At 27.8% G+C, this 11,742-nt stretch overlaps 2 protein-coding genes across 2 annotated transcripts; both read left to right on the plus strand.

Annotated features, from left to right (window-relative positions):
• The first annotated feature begins 483 nt into the window (after window positions 1–483).
• Window positions 484–3,361, plus strand: LOC112684959. Its single transcript, XM_025556703.1, has 2 exons — window positions 484–2,520; window positions 2,606–3,361. Exon 1 carries the CDS (start codon window positions 1,598–1,600, stop codon window positions 2,192–2,194), a length of 597 nt encoding a protein of 198 aa, XP_025412488.1. The 5' UTR covers window positions 484–1,597; the 3' UTR covers window positions 2,195–2,520; window positions 2,606–3,361.
• Window positions 3,351–10,979, plus strand: LOC112684973 (general transcription factor II-I repeat domain-containing protein 2-like). The gene is made up of 3 exons (XM_025556718.1): window positions 3,351–3,415; window positions 9,293–9,936; window positions 10,141–10,979. Exons 1-3 carry the CDS (start codon window positions 3,351–3,353, stop codon window positions 10,977–10,979), a joined length of 1,548 nt encoding a protein of 515 aa, XP_025412503.1.
• The last annotated feature ends 763 nt before the right edge of the window (window positions 10,980–11,742 follow it).

Raw genomic sequence — 11,742 nt, forward strand, 5'->3', positions numbered from 1 at the left:
CCTGTTTTGTTTCAATATCACTATTCAATTCTTGGCGTCTGATATAAACATGTAATTACATATATTAGGCAAACATCAATAATAAAATCAGCCATCAAGAATTGGATAGTGATATTGAAACAAAACAGGTACAAAGATAATACTTACAAGTATAACTAAGGTTACCATACATCCGGATTTTGTCCGGACAGTCCGGATTTGAAAAATGTCCAGATTTTACAAAGATAATTGTTTAATATGGTTACTTTGATACAAAATATTATATCAGGTGACAGATTTTCGTGTTCACTCTGTATAAATGTACAATGTGTAATTTCTATATTTGTTAATATTTTTTCTTGGAACGTCACGATAAGCGATTACCCGTTATTATCATTGTTATAAAATACACTATAATTACTAAATCCTACTAAAATATTATTTTATATGCGTGTGTTGATTAGTTCTCGACTCGTATTATTCATTCGACAGTTTTATGTGTGAAGAGGTGGTTGTCATTTGTTTATCTTATGGATGTGTTTTTCTTGGAATATTTTAGTTTTGTTAATTTATGTTACTACGTGTCTACGTTTTTACAAAATGCTTAAACGTTAGTGTGTTTTTACCGACAAACTAAAAGGAGATTATAAGTTTCTAAAAAAATGTCAAAATGGTAATGACTGCGTGAGATTTTTGACATGCAATTCCGAATTTTTTGTGGAGCACCGAGGATGGTGTGATATTGAAAATCACATGCAAAGTGATAGAAACAAAAACGCTACTCAAGTAGTGTCCACGGCAAGTATTAAATCTTTTTTTAAACACATTAACGCCACAAATGACGAATTACAGTGTGCGGCAAAAGAAGCAACTTTTGCTTACTACAATGCAATACACAGATTAAGTTTTAGAACGTACTGTCAAACTAATTAAAAAGTTTTTTGAGCCAAAATTTCCAGGAGTTTGGACTATAATGGAAGCAATGCATTTATTGTAAATGTTATATATCCTTTCATATTTAACGAATTACTTAAGATCTTAACGACGTAAATTTTGTTACTCTAACGATTGACAGTTCTAACAGAAAAAAAATCAAACTGACTCCTGTATGCGTTCGTTGTTTTAATCAAAATGAAGGAATTAAGGTTAAACTTTTATATTTTGATCAACTTCTGGGTGAAACCTCTGATCTTTTGGTGGAACATCTTTTAAATGTATTAAAAAGTATTCTATTGATTCAAAAGTTATTTATCTTTGCGCTGATAACACTAATACTAACTTCGGTGGTGGAAAAAGAAAAGGTCAAGTAAATGTTTTTCGAAAACTGTAAAAGTCTTTGTCTCGTGATATTCTTGGAATTGGTTGTGCGGCTCATATCTTGCACAATACTTTCCAGATAGCATGCGATGCTCTGTCCAATGATGTTGAGGTAATAGTAGTAAAAGTGTAAAAATTCTTTTTTCGGTATACTGTCAGAGTGACTGTGCTAAAAGAATTTTGCGACTTTGCAAATATAGAGTATAAAAAAGTCCCTTCTCATGGAAATACGAGATTTTTGAGCTTATTACCTGTCATAGAACGGATACTGTTATTGTTTGATGCCTTAAAGTCGTATTCCATGGCCATTGAAAACTGTACTGTATTGTTACTTGCTTTTTTTGAAGACCCAGTATCTGAACTTTATTTAAAGTTTGCGCACGGAACTATTCAAATGTTCCAAATATCTATTCTAAAACTTGATTCTGACTTTATAACAGCTTCAGAAGCAACACAAGTGTATGAAGAATTAATTATCAAACTGGAAGAACGGAAAGCAAATAACTTTATACTGTTTGCAGCTAACCAGCTACTTGTTAGGCTAAAATATGATAATACAGTTAACGATGATAAGGAAAAGCATTTTCGTAAAAATGTGGAAGGTTTTTATCAAACAGGGATTCATTATTTGAAAATTTGGGAAAATAGCTTTGACAAAGCTAACAAATTCAAATGGTTAATGCTACAAAATGATCCTACTTGGGAAAAGATAGAGGCTAGTACAATAATTGTTGTCAGTATTGTACCAAATTCTATCAACGTGGATCAACTATTTGACGAACGCTCGTCTCTAGTCCAAGTACTAAGACGTCTGAAACCTAAATGGACTTCACTATCAAAAGAAGAAATACTAAAAACTCATGAAAAAATGGAAGAAAATATTAGATGCATTTTTTAGAAGCAACGTTTCGTATTATAAAAGATTTTCTTTTCCAGACAAACATAATGGCTAGACACTACAAATAAAAATATGAAAAGGTCATTTCAGCATCAGTCAAAGGATATTTTTCTCATGCCAAAAAATGAATTGAGACAATCACTCAGGACCATAGACCGTTTTGTTGGTTCACATTTATTATCAATAGAAGGAGAATTGAAAATTACTAGATCATAACAAATTAACAAAAATCAAGAATATAAATAAAAAAAATGATATTAAATCAAACAACAGTTCTGATATGATATAGTAATTAAACAAATAAGGAAATTGATATAAACAGCAATGTAAGTAATAATGTTGAATTGGAATTTTATAGTGATGATGATATTTCTATTAATTCAGATTAATCTATCAATATAATAATAACAGATGAACTAATGGCACAAGAAAATTGGAGAAATAAAGCAGACCGACCTATCAAAATCAAGAAAGAGGAAGAAATTCCAAACGATTTTCGAAATATACAATTTCATGTTCAATTATTCACCATGTACTAAATATTTCAGGTTTACAATCAATTTCATTATCAATGATAATAAACGGAAATCTTTAACCAGCTCTTAAAGTAAATAAAGAAAAAAATTCTGATATTTAACACGTATTTTTGATTCATTTTAGTAGGTATAACAGTAAGCTACATCGATAACAAAATTATAAGTTGTATATTGATAATAATAGAATGAATCATTTTATAAGACTATGAAAATATATTCTCTTTGTGGAGTTACAAGCATAACTTATGATCAACATAGTAATTTGTTGATAGAAATTTAACTTTTTACAATGTGATCAGTAGAATCTGAACCTCAATATTGTATACAAATATCAATGTTATTGCTTTATGTAACAAGTTTTTATCTGATATACCTAGCAGTATACAAATATTGGAATGCACTATTTTTACTACAAAAAACCGTATTTTATAATGCAACAATAATACTCGGTGAATTTTTAAATAGTAGAGGACGCTTAGAAGATATGAATATATATTTAAATAAATATGTTACGGGAAAAAAAATAAAAATGGTGACCAAACTGCGAAAATAGAAGTAGAAATTATATAAGAATACTGCAGGAACATATTTTATTAGAAACAGATGTTTTTAAGGATAATATGGTAAATGAAAATAAAATCTTGGTCAATGATATACTATCAAAGTTGTTTGTTGGAAAAGAAAGGTAAACAGTTAAATACTAATTTTAACATTTTTTTATTAATTCAATGAGTTCTGTTTGGGCCACATATAAACCATTGGCGGGCCGCAGGTTGAGTATGGCTGCTCTAGCATGTGTATATTTATTTTTAAAAATAATTTTAATAATTCGAAGAAATATTTACATTAATTTTCTTTATAATTTATTTTATATTATTTAAATATAATGAATGTAAAGTAGCTTCTTATAATAAGTTACAAGGGCTAACAATTATATATGTTCATAAATTTAGTATGTTATAAAACATTTTATTTAAGATTTTAGCCTAATCGAATAAAAATAAAAGTAAAATTCTAATTAATTAAGACATATTTATTCAATCTAGATTTTTTTTTTTTTTTATTAAATATAGATTTATTTTCTTCAACTTACGATATGTTATAGGTGAATTGATTTAATTGATTGATATTATAAATTACAATCTTAACTTTTTTATAAAGATATCTTCTTAAGGAAATTCATGGGTACTCAAAATTGATGAGGTTTCAAATTCTAAAAAGTTGGTTGCAAATAGTAACCAATTTAGTTTTATAAGTCACAACTTTTTTTAGACGATTTCGTTGAATGGGGGGGGGGGCAGCCCCTCATTCAGAAAGTATCCGTAGCTTGAAAAATATGAGGTTACAAATTCTAAAAACTTGGTTACAAATAATTACAAATTAAGAAAATAAGGTTACAATTATTTTGGAAAGTATTTTTTATAGTTGGGGCGAACTTCACACACGTTCAATATTCGACGCATATAAGATTAAATACAATTTCATATTACAATTCATTTTAAGCGGTCAGTTAGCTGAAGGCTAGTTGTATTTTTAAAAACAATATAATAATAATCAACATAAAATTAAATTAATAGCCCGCGTGGAGACTATTATAAAATCGGACCAGTATTACTTGTTTTTAAGTAAGTAATTTACGTAGTAATTCCACATTTCGTTACATAAAAGTAAAATTATTTTTGATGTATTTGCAAATACTTAAAACATCATCCAATAATACATTTAATCGATAATTTTATCTTTATAACTTATGATATTAATATGAAACTGGAGAGGATGGTTGGCAGCCTGCTTGCTCTGTTGTCCTGTGGCCCTCCTTGCATATGCTATTATACATGATGAAATCCTAACAAACAGAAAAAATTACATTAGCATAACAATAATACCACATAGGTGCTAATACCTGGTACATCAAACACTTACACATACATATTGCCGTCCGAAATAAAGAAATATGAGATTATATAACTCTTTAATTAAGTATTTAAATTTAAATAAAGATTTTTGCCAGTGTAAATGTTTCTTTTTTGTATTTCAAAAACAACATCACACCGAGAGAATAAGTTTAAGGTGAGTAATTAGAACATCTATTTTTCTAGCCATAAATTTTACCAGTGAGTGTCCTCGGTGTGTCCTGATAGGATGGTCATAACGCAAAGACAGGGAAGTTAAACTTTTCTGTGTGGTTGTAAAAACTAATTGTTGCAAATATTCTCGTAGTGTTTCAATAAAAAAAAACTAACTTATGTGTATTACTGTAATATATCCTCACTTCTATGGCCACACAAATACAACATGAAAAAACGGGAAAATTAAGTTTTCCCACTTATTCTTTTTAGACAAATAATTATGTGGTATTATGCGGGTGTAACGGTATTTGGTTATGTAAAGTAAATAATTGACTATCTTGCATACATTTTTTGAGGTTTTTATTTAAATCATCCAGAATCAATTAAAATTATTGAGCGTATAATAAATATGGCTCAAATGATAAACGTTATTATAATATTAAGTTATCAAATAGAGTACATTGAAATGATGCCTTTGCGAGTGACAGGTATGACAGTGAAATATTGAAAAAGTTGTAGGATAAAATAACAAGGAAATCGCACAAACTTGGCTTAATGTGCTTAACAAGATGGTTTTTATAATTAGGAGCGAGTGTTACAAAAAAAGGTTAGATAACAACTATTTAATTTTTAAGATACATATCGATCATTAAACGATTATTTACTGCAAAATGGAAAAATATGTTTTTTTCATTACGTTTTTTATGGTATGTTCGAAGAAGTGGATATTATAATCAATGAATTATTATTCATAATTAAATTTTACATTCTGTGTGCAGTAATATAATTTATGTGTGCATAAAGTTAAGATTAAAGAAGAAGAATTTTGTAAGAATTTACAAAAATAATTAAAAAAATCGAAATAAAATAACATTTAATCACAGAATTCTATTCCTAAATATAACTTATTATTATTATTACTTTAAATATTATCTATTTGAAATTTTTTTCATTGTACAATTTCTATTCCGCAATATAATCAAGTAATTTTTTTTCGAAAAAAATCGAAGTTTCAAAATTCTTGATAGTACAGTCACAAATAAATTGGGTTTGTTAAATAAGTTACGTCAATTAAATAATTAGATACTATAATGTCAATAAATACAAAACAAATTCGATACGTACATTTCCTAGGAAATATTGAAATACGATACCAAAAAAAACCTTAAGTGAACAAATTTTATACTATTTAAGTATAATGATCGAATAAGTTTGTAAATTAAAATTATTTGATATTAATCAATAAAAACATATTTATAATAGATATATAAAATTAATAACCTGGGTATTTTTATACATATTAGTTATTCAGTTACGACGTTGGTGAACGTTAGGGTGTTCCTTAGCCATATGAGAAAAAAAAAATAATGATATTTTTCTGGTCTCACCCCCTAAATCGGTGTGTATACATATAAAAATGAACTATACGTTCACTGAACGTATATGAATTAAGTGAATCTACACGAAAATAGAAAGACATATTTATTTTTAAAAATATTATGCTTAATACAGTTCAAGAGAATGTATCTTTTACGGCTAATGGTACTGCAACATGATATTTAATAGTTTGTGATATAATGTGTGTGCCTAAATACAATCTTCCTATAAAGTATTTAATGGTTTTTTCCACTTTTACTGTGTTTATTTTTCTACAGTTTGAATTAATATTGCATTATACAACATGAGGGTTAGAGTAATAAATATAATTATGTACAATCATAACGCGTTTCAAGTGACGAATAAATAGTACATAAAATCAAAGTACACGAAAATATGTTGTAAATACGTGAAAATAATGTACTTTAATAGATATGATTTCATTACACTAAATTGATTTATAGTTTTGAAATCTGAGTTGCTTGAAATGTTTTATTTTTAAATTACAGATATTGCTATTGCATGGAATACATAATCCATTATTGACAAAGAAAAACTGGAAAGCGCCCAACATAGAATACTTGTTGGTTTGATTTTTTTTTTTTGTAATATGAATGTTATATCAAATCATAAGCATCTAAGAATGATGATAACGTTTGATAAATGTGTGTACCCTTATAATGTTTTAAGAATTATGTTGAAAAGAAGATGAAAATTAATATTCCTCTCAATATAAATGTTTATCGTGTAATGCCATTGTGCGATTTTGTTTATAGTAAAACTTTAATGGTCTCCGTTAATTAAAGGATTTAAAAATCGTTATTATACTACGATATACGATATTAAACATAATATGTTAATAAACACTGATCGTTAATAAATTACAAAATAATTCCTGTGTTTATATCGGTTTATTCTATTTTAATATGTATGGAATAATAATACAAAACAGTTTACTTAAAAAGACTCAGAATCATGAAACTTCCCCAAATGACAATGACACGAGATTTTATACATAGGAACAGTTGTAAGCTAAGTTTAAAACCTCTATAAACATTCTTAAATTATAAATATATCTTGATTTTCCGTGACATTGGTCCGCACAAAATCGTTAAATAAACAAGCATGATAACGTTCTCTTAAAATCTCTTGAAATATAATATATTTTGGAGCGATATCAGATTCACGTCACAAGTAAAACCATATTCACATATTCATAATTATGGCAGTGACATATTCCGATTAAACATTTAATATTTCATAATACGGAATTTCGTTGTTAAATTTAAATTACCATGCTGCTAACAGTATTTTCATCGTTGATTTCTCGTCAAAATTAAACCGTAGTTATTTACATACATTTACGTACATTATTTATTCCCTCAAAAGTGGATCGTTTTACCTTAAATTATGGTATCACATAATATGTGTTTTAAAGTAAATTATTTTCCTAACCATTCGTAGTTCCGTTTAAAATATAGTCTTGGTTAACTGCATGGAATCACGTAATAAATACACGCGACAAATGATAATTGCTGAACGTGCAATTTGAAGGAATTAGTTCCAACAGTTTTAATTAACATTTCGTACACGGTATATGAAACATTTAATTCGGATGTCGTAAAAATCAATTATTGTATTACCGGTGACGTACATCCACGTGTATCAAAGTGTATCGTCTGCGGGTAATCATGGTTCGAAGGCGAATGTTGTGGATGTATTTTTTTCAAAACTAAAAAACCTCTAGTTGTAAATGTAAGCGAAATATATTTTGACTAATCACACGCAGTTACGTGATGTATAGTTTTCACCCCAAAAATATCAACTCATCCCAGTTAAAGACGTTCATTGGGAGGCAGATGACAAATATCGACAATACAATATACAAATTAATGATGTATGAGTGCATATAATATCGAAAACATTCATCATCGCAATCATTTGATTTTTGTGAAGATGCACATTTTTGTGGTGAAAATACACATAATATCAACATAATATCACATATATTTCGATATGAGCCCGTACCATGGTTGGCATTTTTTTTAATATACAATTAAAGATAGTATTAACATTTTCGTAAAGTATCTAATGAGGTGGGGTTATTGATGATTGGATATAAAAGATACTTCAAATGTTGGATTTCGGTTTTCTTAGTATTTATATTAAATTTAGGTTAGCATACGGGTTGGTTTGTTTGTTTACTATGTAAAAACACCAATAAATCTTACATAAGTAGATCAACCCGTACATACGAGTACAATATATTTCATCTGTATATAGACTATTACATTTTGTTTTTTCTAAGTTAATATGTTTTCATAATACCGTTGAGAGAGGTGTTCGTTAAGTCAAGTTTCATTGTATTTAAATAATACCATCACTCCAGAAATATTTGTAAAACAGTGCTAATTTTCATTTTCAATTATCAAATTATATTTATAAACCACGAAGCAATATTTTTGTAAACACCAAATATTCATCTTCTTCTTTCGTGTTAAGCAACCTTGTATATAAGTACGACTAGAATAAATGAATTAAAATTAAATTTAACAGCTATGAGTTGGTTACATTAAATCAGGCATGTCAAACACGCGGCCCGTGACTTATTTTTTTGTGGCCCTTGGCTAGTAATATTAATGGACAAAATAAAAAAAAATAATAAAAAAAAAATGTATAAAATATTAATCATGTGTTTCAACTAACATAGATTCTTTGAAAATGGTATATATTTTGGTATACATTATTATGTTTTATCTTCTGATAAACTTTAATCTAATCGAGCAATTAGTGTTATTGATGGTTTCATATGTACAAATAATAAATATATATATAGATTATAGAATATAGATTAATAATTTATATCGTCGGTACGCGATACGCGTGCCTTTGGAAACTAGTCGTTCGACAACCAGCGTGTGTTCGAGTTTAAATTTTGTTGCGTATATTTTACTACAAATTTAAAATTTAAAAATGTCTGTATCAAAACCAAGTGGTAGTTATAAACGTAAAATTACCAATGAACATCGTCAATTTCATGAACATTGGGAATTACAATATTTTTGTAGTGAAATCAATAATAAAATAATTTGTTTAATTTGTAAAAGTGTTATTAGTGTTCTAAAGTTGTACAATATTAAGCGACATTACGAACAACATAAGTCAAAATACGATCACTATGAAGGGTTATTAAGACAAGAAAAACTGAAAGAACTTAAATCAGGATATAAACACCAACAATTAATGTTCACTAAAATACCACAAGAAAATGAAGCTACAGTAAAGGTTAGTTATGTATTGTCAGAGTTAATTGCCAAACATTCGAAACCATTCACCGAAGGTGATTTTATAAAAACGTGTTTGATTAAAACGGCTGAAATCATTTGTCCCGGGAATCTAAAAGCTTTTCAAAACATTTCATTAACACGGAATACGGTTGCTGAAAGAATAACTGCACTAGCATGCAATTCGAGTGATCAGATAAAAATCAAAATACCTAGTTTCGAGTATTTTTCAATTGCTTGTGATAAAAGTACCGATATTGGTGGCACAGCTCAGTTAGCTGTGTTCTTTCGAGCTTGCGGTACGGAATTAAATATTTATGAAGAGTTATTGGAAATTAAACCTTTGTATGGTACTACTACAGGAGAGGATGTATTCGTTTCTGTTTGTGAACTCTTAAAAAAATATGATTTACCTTTGGTAAAGTTATCATCTGTAGCTACAGATGGAGCTCCTTCTATGACAGGAAAAAATAAAGGTTTCATTGAAAGGTTACGAAAAAAAGCGAATGAAAATGTTGAGCATACATTTCATAGGATACATTGTATTATACATCAAGAGATGTTATGCACAAAAGTTATTAATATGGCACATGTAATGAAACCGGTAAAACAAATGGTCAATTTTATATGATCTCGTGGTTTAAACCAAAGACAATTTTCGATTTTTTTAAACGATTTAGAAAGCGAGTATTCAGGTTTACCATACTTTACAGAAGTACGTTGGTTATCATGCTCCACTGTATTAGAACGATTCTGGAAGTTAAAAGATGCAATACAAATATTTTTAGAGTCTAAAGAACAAGTCGTCAGCACTTTGTCGGATCCAATGTGGTTACGAGACCTATCCTTTATGGTCGATATAACGAAGCACTTGTCAAATTTAAATTTAAAATTACAAGGAAAAGATCAAATTATAACAACTATTAATGACCATATTAAGGCTTTCAAATGTAAATTAGATTTATGGGAAATTCAGTTACAGAATGAAAATTTAACGCATTTCCCAACATGTATGACGTATAAAACAAGTTATTATGAACCAATTTTTTACAAAACATATTCAGAACAAATTATATGTTTGAAGACTGAATTCGGAAATAGATTTCAAGATTTAAAATATTTAGAAAACGATTTTAAATTGTTCACGTCTTCTTTTTCAATAGACGCAGTAAAAGTTCCAGCACATATACAAATGGAATTGATTGAGATTCAAAATGATTCAAATATAAAACGTAAATTCAATGAGGTTGGTGTACCGAATTTTTACAATTTTTTGCCTGTAAGGTACGTAGAAACCCACAGATTTACGTGTAAAATTAAGTCTATGTTTAGTAGTACTTATCTATGTGAGCAACTATTCTCATTGATGAATAGCAATAAATCATCCGTTAGATCCAGATTAACTGACATACATCTAAATTCAGTTTTAAAAGTGGCTTCATCTAATAATATTTCTCCCGAAATTGAGAAGTTGGTGGAGGAAAAGAGATGCCAAATATCGTCAAAAAAGAATTATTAATATGTTTTCTTTTTTTAATTTAAACAATAGATATCTCATATATTATTAATATGACTTTTTTGAATGTTCATTTTTTTTAAAAGTTTTTTATATGTATTTATACCTGTTGTGTCCGTAAAGAATAAAATTGAAAAAATGTAAAAAATATACTTATTTTCGGTAAATGTTGATGTGCGGTCCACGTAGTAAACTAATTAATATATTTGGCCCACCTTATACTTTGAGTTTGATATGTTTGCATTAAATAAATAAGTATATAAATACGAATAAAATCAATCAAACAAATAAATATTAGTGGTAAATAGATAATAAAACATAAATAAATATTATAAGAATAATAAATTTTGTGTCGATATAACACCAAATATCAAGTATACAGTCGTTTAGTTAAAATTTGCTAAATACTGGCAGACAGATGAGGGCAAACTTAAAATAGATCGAACATTCATATATTCCTTATTGTTAATTCCATTTGAATGTTCAACATCTATAACCAATTTACCAAAATAATCAAAATTAAAGTTCATACAGCCAACTAAATATTAAAATTATTCAAACGTCATTTGAAAATTAAAAGTTAATTCTGTTCTCCTCCCAGATATATAAATTACATATAAAAATATATATAAATGTATTGTTTTATATGATTTTAATTCTCACAAAGGATATAGATAAAACTACTATTAAAGTATAAAAAGTGTAAAGTAGTTGTGAATGGAAAATCAATGTTATAAAAAAAAAAAATCAAGACTATTCGTATTTT

Source organism: Sipha flava, unplaced genomic scaffold (genome assembly GCF_003268045.1).
Source record: "Sipha flava isolate LNK unplaced genomic scaffold, YSA_version1 259_pilon_pilon, whole genome shotgun sequence".
Taxonomy (NCBI): Eukaryota; Metazoa; Arthropoda; class Insecta; order Hemiptera; family Aphididae; genus Sipha; species Sipha flava.